The sequence below is a fragment of the Corylus avellana genome, chromosome 3 (assembly GCF_965113065.1).
Source record: "Corylus avellana chromosome 3, dhCorAvel1.hap1.2, whole genome shotgun sequence".
NCBI classification, from domain to species: domain Eukaryota; kingdom Viridiplantae; phylum Streptophyta; class Magnoliopsida; order Fagales; family Betulaceae; genus Corylus; species Corylus avellana.
The window spans coordinates 5,417,094-5,434,299 of NC_142492.1; the positions used below are offsets into that span (position 1 = coordinate 5,417,094).

Here is a 17,206-nt window from a genome sequence, read left to right on the forward strand (position 1 = left end):
GATATTTTCCTAAGATCAATCCCCAATAGTCAGAATCAATGTATTCTTCAATTTTGTCAATAATGAAAGTGTCAATTTGGTCACCTCAACTAGTTCAATCCTGAAAATGATTTGAATGGGTGTTTCAATTGTGACCAAGAGTAATAAATATATATAAATTAATAATATCTTGTACATGGGTTTATGAAAAGGTTTACTCTTCCAGCAAGTTGCCCCACAAAAAGCATCTTATCAAATGGATGTTTTTTTGGGTCACTAAGGAGTAGAAGAGAGCCGTTGCACTTCAAACCACATGCCAAGTTGCCAACCCCAATCTCTCACATCCCTTTTTCTCGTAATGGAAAACCCCCTTGCATATTTGGCGGCAACATTTGGTAGCAAAAAAAAAAAAAAAAAAAGAAACAAAATAAGCAAAATTCCACTAATTATTCACCCCATCCCCGCTCCCCTCCAAGCGCGTGCACTTCACTCTCGAAAAATCCTGGTATACACAAATAAAATCGTGGAAATAACATTGGCACGTGATATTCACGCGCGTTATGTGAAAATTTGGAAAATGTCAAAATGTGAACCCCCTCCTCTTCTTTACGCTCACGCCCTAGTCTTCCTACTGAGCAACAGCAAAAAGAGAAAAAATTTCAGAAAGAGAGATGAGTTTCTTTCAGGGAGACCCGAACCAAAAAACCCCACCAATCTTCACTGAAACCCCAAGATTATTGCAGATTCAGAACCGAAAAACGAAAATCTTTCACCAAAAGCTGTTATGCTAGGGTTTGCGTTTCTCTCTTTCGTTTTCATCTCGGGCCGACACTGGTCGGCAATCACCCGGTGAGTCATACACTTATCCTTCGCACAATGTTTTCCCTCTCAATCTGAGCTTTACAGGACACCCAATTGGACAAAGAAGTCGATCAATCAACACCCATTTGCCCAGCCCACAAATTTCTATACAAATATACACATATATAATTGTAGATATAAATATAAAAGGTTTTTATATCCATATCTTTGTCGTTTATGTCATGCGATTGTCGTCGGCGTTGCGGGTTTCGTCGTTGAAGGGGAGGGAAGCGAATCGGTCGGGCCCTCGGCTTCGAAAGAAGCACAAGAGGCTGGATGCCATTTGCGAGGAGGAGTATAATCGAAACCACGGGGAAACGAATGAGGGGGACGATGGGGCAGGGATGGCAGAGCTCCGGCGGAGCTCACGGGTGCGCCGGGCCCCAGTTTTGCTCGATGTTTCACCCCAACCCGCAAAGAAGAGGCAGAAGATTAGGGAGAATGTAGTATTGGGTGATGAGAAGAGGGCAAAATATTCTTCGCCGTCTGGGAGTGGGGATTTAGGGTGTGTGGAGACGCCAGGGAGTTGGAAATCGAGGTTGAGATCAAGGGGGAAGAAAGTAGCTACTGGGGTTAAGCAAGAGAGGGGTTCACCGAGTGGGAAAAGGAAGCTTTTCAAGGAAATGAGTGAGATTGGGGAGGAGGAGGTGGTGCGGGGTGAATTGGATGAGAAGAAAGGGGAATTGGGAGGTGGGAAGTTGAAGAGACTGAGGAGAATTAAAGCAGTAAGCAATTTGAGTGAAGGAGAGAAAGAGAATGAGTTGAGTGAAGCAGAGAATGAGAATGAGTTGAGTGAAGGAGAGAATGAAAATGAGTTGAGTGAAGGAGAGAAAGATAATGAGTTGAGTGAAGCAGAGAATGAGAATGAGTTGAGTGAAGGAGAAAAAGATAATGAGTTGAGTGAAGCAGAGAAACAGAATGAGTTGAGCGAAGGAGAGAAAGAGAATGACTTGAGTGAAGGAGAGAAAGAGAATGAGGTGAGTGAGGTAAAGGAGGAGAATGAGAGGGAAGAAGTGGAGGTCATTGGGGACAAGGGTGAGGATGGTGGGTTGGTTTTGGAAAGTGGAATGGGTGGTGGAAATGAAAGGGATATGGTGGATGGTAATGCTGTAGAGTTATTTGAGGAAGAGGAGAGAGGGAGATCACATGGTTTAAGGTTAGAGGAGGGATGTGTTGGCAATGACGATGTGGAAACCATGGAACTTAGTGATAAGCAAGTGGAACAATTAGAGTGTGGGAAGGAAGGAGAAAATTCAAATGATGTTGTAGAAGTTGTTGGAATTTCGACAAACCAAGTGGAAGAAGATGGAGGGTGTCATGATGGGAAGGATGCTGATTTGGCTAAGGTTGATGATAAACCTCTGGAAGATGAGAATGCTCCAAAGGTGGATAAGTCTAAATATTCTTTAAGTGATACGCACGGCAAGCCGCGCGTTAAAGAGGGTAGACGGTGTGGATTGTGTGGGGGACGAACTGATGGTAAACCTCCCAAAAGGTTAATTCAAGATACAGGCGAGAGTGAAAATGAGGGATATAGTGGCTCTTCGGGTTCTGATGAACCTAACTATGACATATGGGATGGTTTTGGTGATGAGCCTGGCTGGCTTGGACGTCTCTTGGGTCCTATAAATGATCGTTATGGTATTGCCGGAATATGGGTTCATCAACACTGTGCTGTATGGAGTCCAGAGGTGTGGTTCTTGACTTGCTTTTTAATTATTTCCTGGTTTGCATGATGCTTTTTTATCTATATGCAAGTTTCTCATACATTTAGAATATGTTTAGCGGATTTTTATCGGTGCCATTCTATGCTGTTCACATGCTAATTTTGATGTTATTCTGTTTATTCCAGTCTGAAGAAATATCTTCTCTATTAATCGATATAGTTTGTCTAAAGATTATAGGAGGTGTGCCTTGCTGTCATTGTAGACTAGTTCAAAGTTCTAACCCCTACATATCAATTACAAATTCATGTAGCGGCCTCCACCGAAGTCCTTTTAAGCCATCTTTACGCATACACACATATTGATCCCCTTGAAATTCAATCATATCAACAACATGGTGTAGGACCTTTTTACTAGAACATGTTTTATGAATTTTTTTCAATTGTTATTGCTGCCATATGTTATATTTGGCAAACATGTATACAGTTGTATGAACTTACTGCAAGATGAATATCATTAAAAAACTTTTTGATAAAAAAGCTGAGCAAATGAATCTGTACATCTTGATTGGGGAAAAAAGCCAAATTGTTCAAGATAAGCTGAAAGTAATATAGGTACATACCTATCTGCCTACCTACCTACCTACCTACATACATACATACATACATACATACATATATGTATGTATATAAGCCATTGTGCACAATCAAGGCCTGCAAATATATATATATTTTTTTGATAAGTAATCGAAATATCATTAAAAAAATAAAAGTGTAACCCGGGTACACAAGAAGTATACAAGAAAAATATCTAGCTAGAACGAGACCCATGGACCTGTTTGAACACCACCCACCCCACGCATTGCCATATTTAGAATTCGCAACTATACTCCCTAAAGCCTCTCTCTCATGAGCGTAGCACCAAAGCCATAAGGCCTCTTTCATATGAGCATAGCACCAAAGCCATAAGGTGTCTCTTTCATGAGAAGAATCCACAGCTAGCCTCCCTAAGGTACCCAATAAAGTGCTTATCAAAAAAAAAAAAAAAAAAAAGGTACCCAATAAAGTGCTTTCAATCAGTGTAACTCTACCACCCTTTGACCAATACATCCTCTTCCATCCAACCACCGATGTTCTATCTTCTCAATAATGTTGTCCCAAATAGATTAGATACCCTACAACCCAAAATATTAGCCAGACCTTTGACTTTAATGACATTGCCAACGAGGACCAACTCTGATTTAGCTAGGTTAATCCTCAAACTTAAAAAGAACGCAAGTTGCTAAGATGATTTGGATTTGTCCCGCAAAATATCAAGGAGTCGTTCACAAATAGAAGGTGAGAGATATTGATGGCACCACCACTCTTAGACCCTATTGAGAAGCTTGATAAAAGACTCCCTTTCATTGTAGCATAAATCATTTTACTTAATGCCTCCATAACAATAACGAATCGAAAGGAGACAATGGGTTTCCCTGTCTCAAGCTACGAGAGCTACTTAAAAAACCTATTGGAGTACCATTCATCAATACAAAAAAAGGCACCAGAGAAATACAATATGCTATCCAATTACACAATTTTCCCCAAAACCGCATCTCCTCAGCATATACAATAGCAAGTCCCAATTGACATGTTCATAAACCTCTTCAATATCCAAGAGAAGATTATCTTGAAGCCCTAGAACGCTTTTTCCTGAGGTAGGCAATCCTTGATTATGTGCTCATTGCTAATTTATGTCTGGATAGTGAGATCAGATCTAGTGACCCAAGAATGCTTTGCAAGCTGGATATTGAGAAGGCCTACAATCATGTCAATTGGGATTTCTTACTTTACTTGATGAGGAGTTGTGGTTTTTGGGAGAAATGATGCTCTTGGATAGCACATTGTGTTTTTGGTGAATGGTAATCCGTCTGGTTTCTTTAGTAGCTCCCGTGGACTCAGATAGAGAGATCCTTTGTTGCCTTTACTCTTCATCATTGTTGTGGAGACTTTAAGTATAATGCCTTTTGTAATTGTTAATGGATTTTTCTCTCAGGCTTTTTTGTGGGGTCTAGGCACTCTGGTGTGGTTAGTATTTCACACCTGCTATTTGCAAATGACACTTTGACTTGTTATAGGGCCAAGCTTGACCACCTTCGCTCTGCGCACTTTACTTTTATGTTACAAAGTTGTCTTCTGTTTGAAGATTAATCTGGCTAAGTCGAAATTACTAATGTTCTATTGTGCTTTCTTAGGAAAATGGTTTTGGTGCTATGTGCATGAGAGATGCTTGGTGGAGAGTTTTAGTGGACTCTAAATTTGGCCGTTTGTGGTGTGAGCGGAGTTCAAATGAGCCTATTGTAGGGTGCGGTTTTGGAATAATATCAGGAGGGGTTGGGGGAAGTTTTCAAGCCATACCAGAATTGAGGTGGGAGATGTCTCCAAGGTTAGATTTTGACATGATTTGTAGTGTGGGGACAAGGCCCCTGAGGAAGCCTTTTCAGATTTATATGGTATTGCTTGTTCGGAGGATGCTTACATGGTGGTTCACTAGGAGCTTTCTGGTGGCTCCAATCAGTGGAACACAAGCTTTACTAGAGCAGCCCATGATTGGGAGGGGGATGTCTTTGCCTCGCTCTTCAATTTGTTGTATTCAGTCATAGTGAGACAGGAAGTTGAAGAAAAGCTTTGGTGGGCCCTTCTAAAAGAGGGTTGTTCGATGTTAGATCTTTATGTAGTGTCCTTATTGTGATGATGGCATTCTCTTCCCTTGAAAGAGTATTTGGCGGACTAAGGCTCTTTTGAGGGTGGCTTTTTTTGCTTGGTTGGTGGCTTTAGTAAAAGATCCTTTCCAGATTTATATGGTATTGCTTGTTCGGAGGATGCTTCCATAGTGGCTCACTAGGAGCTTGCTGGTGGCTCCAATCAGTGGAACACAAGCTTTACTAGAGCAGCCCATGATTGGGAGGGGGATGTCTTTGCCTTGCTCTTCAATTTGTTGCATTCAGTCATAGTGAGATAGGAAGTTGAAGAAAAGCTTTGGTGGGCTCCTCTAAAAGAGGGTTGTTCGATGTTAGATCTTTATGTAGTGTCCTTATTGTGATGATGGCATTTTTTTCCCTTGGAAGAGTATTTGGCGGACTAAGGCTCTTTTGAGGGTGGCTTTTTTTGCTTGGTTGGTGGCTTTAGTAAATATCCTTTCCATGGATAATTTTAGGAAGCAACATGTCATTGTGGTCGATAAGTGTTGAATTTATAAGAGGAATGAGGAGTCTGTGGACAATCTTCTTTTCCATTGTGTGGTTGCTTGTACAATATGAAATGTTTTTCTCAGTCATTTTGAGCTGTCTTGGGTTATGCCTAGATGAGTTGTCAAATTGTTTGCTTGTTGGTAGCACTTGGATTGCTACTATGTGGAAGTTGGTGCTCTCGTCTTTTGTGGTATCTTTGGAGGGAAAGAAATTATAGGAGTTTGAGGACCGTGAGAAGATGTTGGAGAAGTTTAAGGCTTTTTTCTTCAATACTCTTTATCTTTGAACTACTGCAATTGTAGTTTTAATTAATTTCTTGCTATTTTTTCTCCTTTTAGCTAGGTGTTTTTCTTGTATACTTGTGTACCTGGGTGCGCTCTACACTTTTAATGATATCTCGATTACTTATAAAAAGAAAAAAAACTCACTTGCACAGCACACCTGGTTCCTTAGATGTAATCTTAGTGTCCAGACACTCGTTAGCAATGAGAAGAGAGTATAGAATCTGCCTTTCCTTGATGAAAGGGTTATGAGGCTTGTAAACAATCTTATCCGCTATCATTTTCAACTTTAGCTAGAATTTTGTAGACTCGATCAACTAAACTAATAGGTCAAAAATCCATAATGTCAAGGGCCTCTGATTTCTTCAGTATAAGAGAAATGAGGGTGGCATTGAGGTTTTTTTGAAACATATCTCTAGCGTGAAAATCATGGAAAATATTCATTATTTCTACTTTGAGAACCCCACAAAAAGCTTGGAAAAAACCCATAGTAAAACTGTTAAGGCCCGCCTGAGCCTTGTCACAGTTAAGGGCTTTCATTACCTCAAAGACCTCATCTTCCTCGAAATGCCTCTCCAACCAAATGACCCCCTCTCCCTCAATGGGATCCGAAGTATCAAGTAAGGCCAGCTAACCTAGGCCGTTAACTGAACCACTCTGTAAACAAGCTATCGTAGAACTACTTAGTGTGTTCTCTGATTTAAAATTTTTTTTACCATTAACTACCAATGGCTCAATGAAATAGTTCTTTCTATTTGAATTGGTCGCTTGAAAAAAGAACTTTGTGCACTTGTCATGCTCTCTTAACCACAATGTCTTCGATTTTTGCCTCCAACTCACCTCCTCCAAAAGAGTTGTCCTTTCCAAATCATTAATCATTGTAGCCTTCCTCGTTTTCTCCTCTTCTTCTTCCAAAGCCTAAATCATCCAAAAGAAGCTTTTCTCTCCCTACGTTGCCGAACAGCTCTTCATTCCTAACTCTTAAATTTTCAAAACCTTAAGTTCGCCAGCCATAATGTAGCTCGGAGAAACCTGAAAGTGGTAATAGGTCCACCACTGTTTACCCTATCTACAAAAGTCTATGATTTTAACCGTATGTTTTTGAACTTAAAATACCTTTTGACTCCAAGAAGGCCTTAGAAATCAAGAAGAATAGGGAAATGATCCAAGCACAGTCTAAGCAGCCTATTTTGGGACAAAACAGGGAACTGGGCTTCCCAACATGGGAAAGCAAGGAATCTATCAATTCTAGAGAGGGAGGGTTCCTGTTGCTAGACCATATAAAAGAGCCACCCACAAGAGGAATGTCCATGATCCCCTTCTCCAAAATGAAATCTGAAAACTCCAGCATAGCTGGACAAAAACAGGCTTCACTCGATCTCTCGCTAGGAAATGAGGGACATTGAAATTCCCCCCAGCCCACAAACCCCCCCCCCGGGGCGGCGGCTGCCCCCAAAATGCACTAGGGTCCCACCAACTTAACAAACCATTCAATTCATCCCATTAAAAACTTCTATCACAATTGGTATTAGGGTTGTAAACACCTGCGAAGCCCAATAAAATTGATCTTTGACATTTCTGAAAGAAATAGCAACCGAAAACTCACCCACACACTCTTCGATTTTCTCCATCACCCTTCTATCCCACATGAGCAATATACCACCGGAAATCCCCCTTGAATCTAAACAGCACTAATCTACACGATTGCAGCCCCAAATACTACGCATAATAGTACAAGACATAAGCTCCAGTTCAGTCTCCAACATCTGCCTTCCAATCTCTGAGCAAATTTTTAACTCTCTAAGGCGCTTTTCCCCCTCGTTTAACCCTCTGACATTCTATGATAACAATTTAGGCTTCATGGACATATTGAGATACCCCTCCCCTTCACTTTGCTTCGGCCTGAACTGCCACCCGTAGAATCATAATTGATGGAGCAGGACAATCTGTTTGATTCTCTTTTACTTCTGATGGCTGATTTGGAGTTGGAAGCCCATCCTTCCTGGTTATGACTCGCTTCAATGGCTGTAAACAACACCATTAGTTCCCTTTCGAACCCCACAAATGGTAGACCAACAAAATGGTGTATGTCCTTCACCTTCTGCAGGACCCAACTTGAAGCTGTTGTCCCTGAACACTCAAGTTTGGCAAGCACACTAGGGGGTCGACAACTCAAAGGCTCACAAACTTAGGGTTCCTCCCTAGTGCATAGCACCAATTCCGAACCTGACAGACCATTCCCTTCTGCACAACACATCAAGCCCAGCCAAACTAGTTGGTTTGAAGTCCGGAGTGTTAAGCTTTTAATTTTTAGTTTTATATAGTATATTCCCTAGTACATGTACAGTTAGATAAGGGATGTACCGCAGTGTTATATTCTAGGAAGCGATGGGAGGGACCATCAAGATACATGTGATTCTGACCGTTGATTTACACAGTTATGTGGATCTAGTTCATTACTTCTAGGCCAAGCATACTTCTCCATCTAAATAGGTTTGTTTTTCCTATTTTCTTCTGAAACTGGATTTGTATGGGTCCTAGCCTGTAATTTCATTCCATTATTAGTTTCTTTGGCTTTTATTCTTTATACGAAGGTATGATCTTACTGATGCTGATGAAGGTAATTGCTATTCAGCAACAACTCCAGTCTTGAGTTATTTAGTTCTCTGTTCTTGGTGATCTCAATAATTTGGCTTGCTGTATGCTTACCGGATTATCATGGGTTAAGATTATACCATCTCTTGTCTTGGCCCATGATGAAATAGACTTGTATGACATAAGCAACACTCTGTCTTCACTTAATTGTCAACAACTTCTACTCACTTCATCGCAAATTTATTATCCCTCTTGAGAGGGAAAATATTTAATGAGATTATTAAAAGTACTTCACCTTTTTTTTTTTCTCCTTTTCAATTTTGTCCAACAGTTTGTTTCTAATTTGAAAAAAATGATTTATTTCTAACATGTAAATATTTACTTTTTGTGAAGGGTGGTGGGATTAAGAGCATAAGTTATCTTTTGAATTTTTGACATGGACAGTAGTTTAGGGAGATCCCAAAATGGAAACTTGGACCATTAGTTAGGGACGGAGGGAGCTTCTTTTACATGACTTCTCTCTCACTCTCTCTCCCATAAATTTTTATCGGCTTAATAGATTTGCTACATGAAGTTAACATAATTTATTTTGCAGATTGGTCTACTATCATGTTACAATAAATGCTCATGCCTTGTGATTTGTGTTTGCAGGTTTATTTTGCTGGTTTGGGATGTTTGAAAAATGTAAGAGCTGCACTTTGCAGAGGAAGGGCTTTAAAGTGCACCCGCTGTGGGAGGCCAGGAGCCACTATTGGATGTCGTGTTGATCGGTGTCCAAAAACATACCACTTGGTTTGTTATTTGCTTTCTGTCTTGGAATGAAGTTTATCATTTTTTTTTTTGCACTTTTTTTCCTTCTGTATTTGTGGACAAGGTATCCATCTAATGTTCTACCAACCTTTATAAGATTTTTTTTTTTTTCTTATCTAATTTTTGCAGCCTTGTGCACGAGCGAATGGTTGCATCTTTGATCATCGAAAATTTCTTATTGCCTGCACAGATCATCGGCATTTTTTCCAACCTCAAGGTAATCAATATTTAACACAGATAAAGAAATTGAAAGCTAGGAAAATGAAGTTGGAAATAAGGAAGCTTTCAAATGATGTTTGGCGAAAGGACATTGAAGCAGAAGAGAAATGGTTGGAGAACTGTGGTGAGGATGAAGAGTTTTTGAAACGTGAGAGCAAGAGGCTTCACCGAGACTTGTTAAGAATCGCACCTGTGTACATTGGAGGCTCAGACTCAGAGAGTGGAAAATTATTTCAGGGTTGGGATTCTGTTGCTGGGCTTCAAGATGTCATACGATGCATGAAAGAAGTTGTCATATTACCTTTGCTATATCCTGAGTTCTTTAATAATCTGGGGCTTACGCCTCCTAGAGGCGTTCTTTTGCATGGGTATCCTGGAACAGGTAAAACTCTAGTTGTTCGGGCATTGATAGGTGCATGTGCTCGTGGTGATAAACGGATAGCATATTTTGCTCGCAAAGGTGCAGATTGCTTAGGAAAATATGTAGGTGATGCTGAGCGCCAGCTTAGACTCTTGTTTCAGGTTGCTGAAAGATGTCAACCTTCTATAATATTCTTTGATGAGATAGATGGGTTGGCACCTTGCCGTACAAGGCAGCAAGATCAGACACATAGTTCAGTTGTGTCAACATTGCTTGCTTTATTGGATGGTTTGAAGTCTCGAGGTTCAGTCATAGTTATAGGTGCGACAAATCGTCCAGATGCTGTTGATCCAGCATTAAGGCGACCTGGGAGATTCGATAGGGAGATTTATTTTCCGCTGCCATCAGTTGAGGACAGAGCTGCCATTTTGTCGCTACACACGCAAAGGTGGCCGAAACCAATTACTGGGTCTTTGCTCAAGTGGATTGCAAAAAGAACTGTAGGCTTTGCTGGTGCTGATCTGCAGGCTCTCTGTACTCAAGCAGCCATCACTGCTTTGAAGAGGAATTTCCCTTTGCAACAAATTTTATCTGCTGCTGGGGAGAAAGCTTCTGGTCATAAGCGCCCTCCTCTTCCTGCCTTTGCAGTGGAGGAGAGGGATTGGCTAGAGGCCCTATTATCTGCTCCACCTCCATGCTCTCGTAGAGAAGCAGGAATTGCCGCTAGTGATATAGTATCGGCTCCTCTCCCCAGACATCTTATTCCTTGTCTGCTGCAATCATTTTGCACTTTGCTTGTTTCCCTTTACCTTGATGAACGCCTAGGATTACCACCTCCTATTTCTATGGCTGCAGCAATGATTAAAAGTGTAATGGTTTCTGCTTTAGAGAAGAAGAATATGCCTACTGATCGTTGGTGGTCTCATCTTGATGATTTTCTTAAAGAAGCTGATATTGCAAAGGAGATAGAGAGAAAGCTTTCATATTCACGGATTTTAGTTGGAGATGCTGACATTGCTGGTTCTGATGCTTTTAATGATAGTACTGATGCTAACATTGTAAGGTTTGAACCTTCCACAAAACATCATGGTGGAACTGGGACAAGTTTGTTCCGAAACATATCAATTTCATCAACAAACAAAGCAGGATTCCGGATATTGATTGCTGGAAGTCCCAGATCCGGCCAGAGGCACCTTGCTTCTTGCCTTCTTCACTGCTTTGTTGGGAATGTTGAAATTCAAAAGATCGATTTGGCTACAGTTTCACAAGAAGGACATGGAGATGTGTTGCAAGGGATAACACGATTATTAAGTATGTTTCCCTCTCTTTATCTTGTGTTTTAGCGTGTGTTGTGGTGATAGACGGTGCATACTACTGAGCAAAGATGAGTTCCATGTGCTTTCCAGCTCCTCTTCTGTGCGCCTCAGCATATTCTTTTTCCATGCCCTCTTAGTGGGCATGTATTATTTTTTTAATTTTTATATATAAATGGATATAGGATACTCTTTTTGTATTCATTTTTTTCTTAATTACTTTTTGAGATCAAACATGATTTCTATCCATAACTTGATGGATATAAGTACCTGCATGAATATATTTGATTCATTGAAAATGTCCCCATAATTATCTCTGTCCTTTGCAGTGAAATGTGCTAGTGTGGTGTCATGCGTAGTATTCATGCCAAGAATTGATTTGTGGGCTGTGGAGAAAATATGTCAAGATACTGAGGAGAGTGATTCCTTTTCAAAGCATCATCAATTTCCTGATTTCACACATCAGGTTGTTGATAAGTCTCCTAAACAGCAATTCAAATCAGCAGAGATGACTGAGCTCCATTGTGCTGGCCAAAGTGCTTCACATGCATGGAGCTCATTTATTGAGCAGGTGGAATCTATACGCTTGTCTACATCTTTGATGATTCTGGTATGAATGCTTCCTTCCCCTCTCTTCCCCCAAATATTTCCAGAGCTGGTATGCTTGTGTTCAATTTACAGGGCTTTTATTCTTTCCATTGTCTGATTTTAGTGTTATGTTGTTTGAATTTTTCAAAATTATGTCCCATTATTTTTGGATAACCACTTTAAAGCCTTAAAACCACATGTTTTGGTGATTAAAGTTTGGCACCTTAACGTTCAGCTAGTGTTGTCAAGGCGAACTGAGCTCACATAGGCATTTGGGCGAGGTGAGGTGCCATGAAAGAGCCTCATGGCGAGGTGCCTATAACAAGGTGCTTGCCTTTCGCACTTGTGCGAGCGTCTTGTATAAAGTCCAAGCACGGCTCTAAGTTCACCATAGCTTATAGATGGACAAAATAGTCCCTGAAAGAAAGGATGTGTTTACAGTTCAATAGAAAGACAAATTTGTCCACATGGCTAATTTCTTTGTTTAAATAATAATAAAAAGGCAGTTGGATACCAACACCAATGAAGAGTTAGATGGGTTCCTTTAAGTTAAGTCTGCTGAAAGACAAAATCAAGGACTGAAACCCTTCTTCTCTTGTTCTGCTCTTTTTGTTATGACAGTATGTCCCCCGCTTTCTCTTTCTCTCTCTCTCTCTCTCTCTATAGGGATTTTTTATTTCTGTTTTCTTCTTCTTTTTTACTTTTAAATGGTATTTTTCTCAACAAGTATTTCATTGTCCAATTTTTCTTCATTTTACTCTGTATAACATATATAACTTATTAATTGTCTCAGATTTTGTTTTAACTTTGATCAAATTGAAATTGAGTTTTTAGCTTAGAAAGTTATTTTGTTTTCTGTTTGTTTAAAAACTCCTCTATTTCAATCAAAATTAGGCCTGGGTATCGGTCAAAACGGTCCGGTTAAGGACCTTATCGGTTATTAACCGATAATTTTCGGTTAAACGGTTTATTAACCGATACCGAACCAATAAGAATTTTAACCGATAATTTCGGTTAAAACGGTACACGGTTAAACGGTCCGGTTAAACCGGTTAACCGATTTAACCGAGAGCTTTATATTGATTTATTTTGTTGGGCCAAAAACCAAAAATGAGTTTTTTTGACTTTTGAGAGCCCAAATACTTTTTGTTGGGCTAAAATAATTTATTAAAAATGAGTTGTTTTATGGACCAAATACTTTTTGTTGGGACCCAAATATTTGTTTTTTGGGCTAAAAATTGAAATTTTTTTATATTGATCCACTTCAACTTTTTTTTTTTTTTTTTAATATTATAAAATACATTTTTTCAAAGCAAATGGACTAATTAACATAATGAATGCTAATTAGACTAGCAAAACTAGTTAATGAAAAATGCTTTTACCAAAGGCAAAGAAATCTCATCAAATGCCATTACTTAAAAAAAAAACATCAAACCTACCCAAACCCAAATTAAAATAAAATTCATTAATGAATAATAAACAAAGTATTAACTAATTAAAGTCACTTAGCAAAAGGAAAATAAGTCATGGGCAACACCATTACACAAATTCGGAAACCTATGTCACTTGTGGGAATTTGGAAACCTCTCTAAAAGACTAAACGGCGCCGTTTTGGGACTAGGACTTAAAAAAAAAAAAAAAAAAAAAAAAAAAAAAAAAAAAAAAATCCTGTTTCTTATCGGTTAACCGGTTAACCGATAAGAACCGCTTAACCGGACCGGACCGAATTCCGGTATACTTTTTTTAACCGATAAGGATATCGGCATATCGGCTACGGTTTATATCGGTTCGGTCGAAGCCGGTAGACGGCCGGTTAAACGGTAACGGTTAATTTGCCCACCCCTAATCAAAATCTCCTAACACCCTAATTGTTTTTGAAAAAAAAAAAAAAGGAAGGAAAATGTAACAAATACCCAATCTTATCTTATTTCATTCTGTAAAGCATTTATTAAGTCATAGTAAATATCAGTTTTGAGAAAACAATTAAATTGGTTGGACTTTATTACTGTAGGCTATCATTTTATTTAATAATTTGTATACTAACTATGTTTAAAAATTGACGCCATACTTCACTCCCACAAACACCTTTTTAGCCCATCACACCTTAGGCGATATAAGAACTCGGTGCCTTGAGGTCACCTTTCTCCTTTGACGACATTGTGGTCAACTAGAGGAGCCAATGCAACATTTGAAACTGAAGAACTTTTTTTTTCTTCCTGTTGGGTGTGGTTGGTTCTTTCTGCTATAAATGTTGACTTACAAGAATCAAAGTGTCTGGCATTGCATTTTGCTCAGTTCTATTACATCATAAGGTCATTCATGCTGGTGCAATTACTTATGCTGCATGATGCAGTCCATTTTTCTTCTCACAGAGTAGATATATTCTCATAATGTTTTAATTTGCCCACAGGCTACTTCTGAAGTTCCATATACAGAACTTCCACATAAAATAAGACAGTTCTTTAAGAGTGACCTATCAAATTGCAGTCAGTCAACTCGTTCAGAGCACACAGTCCCTAGGTTCTCTGTGCAGATTGATGGCAATTTCAATCATGATATGGTGATCAATCTGTCAGCAGCAGAGTTATCAAAGGATATTGTTCGACAGCTTGTTCAGTTGATTCATAAAAAGTCTCACATCCATGCCAGTTCATGCAAGGAATACATTACTTGTGATTCCAATGAAGGTTATACAGATACGATAAATAAGAGATCAGATCCTGGATTAGCCAGTATACACAAGGGTGAAACACAATGTCCTGATGGACCTTCTATAAAATTTCCACAACCACCCAGCAATAGAACTGTGAAGGGGAAATCAAGCTTGCTGTTAGCAATATCTTCATTTGGCTATCAAATTCTACTATATCCTCATTTTGCTGAACTTTGTTGGGTCACATCAAAACTGAAAGAAGGTCCTTCTGCTGACATAAGTGGACCTTGGAAGGGCTGGCCATTCAATTCTTGCATCATTCGTCCTAATAACTCATTAGAAAAGGTAGCTGTTGCTTGTAGCTCCAACAACATTAGAAGCAAAGAAAAATCTGGATTAGTTACTGGCCTCATTGCTGTTGGTTTATTGGCATACAGAGGTGCCTACACATCTGTTAGGGAAGTCTCCCTTGAGGTACGCAAGGTTCTTGAGGTCCTAGTTGGACAGATCAACGAAAAAGTTCAAGCTGGAAAAGATCAATATCAATATGTCCGTCTTTTGTCACAAGTAGCTCATCTGGAAGATATGGTTAACAGCTGGGCATACTCACTGCAGAGGTACTATTGGTATTGCCATTAACATGCTTGTATAATTATATTCACTTTTTGAATTGTTATCTAATACAAATTCTTTCCATTTTCAGTTTAGAGCTGGATACTCCAACAATAACGGCAAACCCAAAGCCAACTAGTAAGGAATCTCCAGATAATCAGAACACTGTTGTGGATAATCAAGTTCAAAGTGAGGAATGGAGGCCAAATGTTTGTGGCAATAGCTGCCATGTGCCTGAAGTGCTGGAGGGAAGCCCTCAAGAAATTGCTGCTGAAAACATTGAATGTGTTGACTTGAACAAAGGAAATAGTGATTTAAGCTACTCTGAGAATAGAGTTGCTATTTCTGAGGAAGGTTCTCAACAGAAAATTGTCCACTTGGGCGATTCTACCACGGGTAAACCTCATAATTCTGCTGATGCTAGCCAATTGGTGGGTAAAATTTTGAATGAGCAGAATGGGATGAAATCTGGACCTTGTGGGTTGGTGGAAGGTAGTGAAAATCATGCTGTGGGTGGCAACTCTAGGTCCTCAAAACGTTCTAATGGATTTACATCCACAGAATCTGTTATCAGTTCTGCGAACGGTCTTGGTAGTTCTAGTGAATTGGGCAGTGTTAAATTATCTGGCTCCAGGGAAGTCTGCAACCAGGTTAATAGCCTGCCAACAAATACCGGTGTTACAACCAATGCTGGCAAGCCTGATGCTGATGATTACCCTGTAGAGAACAATTTCTCTTCAAGCAACACCAGTATTTCTACGGAGAGTGCGGTTTGTTTCTATCAATGTTGTCCTGGATGCCTATATAACATCCACAGTTTGACCCAGAAAATCCTTGTTCATGAATGGGGATTGAACAGGAGCCATTGGACAGTAGAGGATGTCCATGATGTTGTTGCATCATTATCTGTGGATCTTCTTTCGGTAGTTAAAAAAAATTGTGTCACTGAAGATTTCAGCAATTCATTTGATGGGAAACTGAAAGACAGAAAGTGTGTTGAATGTCCAGAAATGAGAAAATGCCATTGCAAAAGTTCAGGAGATGGTGTTCTCGTGCCGGCGGAATGTAGTTGTCACTCCGGAAGCGAAAGTGTAACTGCAAAAGCAAATACCTACCCGGATAATGAACTAGGGCTTGATTCAAAATTTCTTTTCAGAGATGGTGTACTGGTTAATGTAGATCCTGACAAAGATGTTTCTTTTCACTGCAAATTTGAGGCTTTGTGCCTCTGTTCTCTTATAGAGTTGATGGTAATGACCAAGCAGCCTTTTGATTGATTTGATTTTTTTGACAGCGTGGGATATTGCTCTTTGATGGCAGTGACTGCTGCTGCTCCAGGATTTAGGTATGAAACAATTTTCAATAGATAAAACGAATCCAAATTTTGTCGAATGTTTCAGTGCAGCTCCTTTTGTTCATTGTTGGGCAATAGTGAAAGGGCCTTTTCTTCCTTTTTCCTGAAACTACCGATACAAGTTTTTCATTCTCTAATCTACACAATGTAAATATCATTTTTGGGTTATCCTTCCATTTATTTTCCCAAACTGCAAGTGCATACTTATATGTATACAGCTCTTATTATATATTTTTTCCTGTATATATGTTGATACTGATTGTTCATTTGTTGTCTGAGTGAAATTAATAACCCCAGGTTTAAGTGATGTCAACCTGTAGGTAGTTTTGGTAGATCTGCTCTTGCAGGCATAAACCAAAGATTTTATTGGCTTGAATTGTGAGTTATGTATAACCAGGAGGGAAAAAAGAAAAGAAAGAAAAGGCAGGAGTTTGAAAAATGAAGGGAAAATGTAGTTCCAAAGTATAACCCTGGAAAGCTACTATACATATTTATTAGGATTTTATACTTGTACGTAGCAAAAGTTACTTCTTCTATTCAACTCATTGAACCGACCCAGAACAAAAAAAAAAAAAAAAAAACTCCTTCGGGTTCCAATAGTTTACTTTCGATAAATCAAGCGACGTGTGTCCAAATTATGTAGTCTGCACGCTTACGTCAAACACATACCACGTTGGATTGTTACAT

At 39.4% G+C, this 17,206-nt stretch overlaps 1 protein-coding gene across 1 annotated transcript; it reads left to right on the top strand.

Moving 5' to 3' along the window:
• The first annotated feature begins 627 nt into the window (after positions 1–627).
• On the top strand, positions 628–16,785 carry LOC132173928 (P-loop containing nucleoside triphosphate hydrolases superfamily protein). Its single transcript, XM_059585609.2, has 6 exons — positions 628–2,531; positions 9,261–9,401; positions 9,549–11,310; positions 11,642–11,922; positions 14,311–15,170; positions 15,257–16,785. Exons 1-6 carry the CDS (start codon positions 1,023–1,025, stop codon positions 16,440–16,442), a joined length of 5,739 nt encoding a protein of 1,912 aa, XP_059441592.2. The 5' UTR covers positions 628–1,022; the 3' UTR covers positions 16,443–16,785.
• Positions 16,786–17,206: the final 421 nt, after the last annotated feature.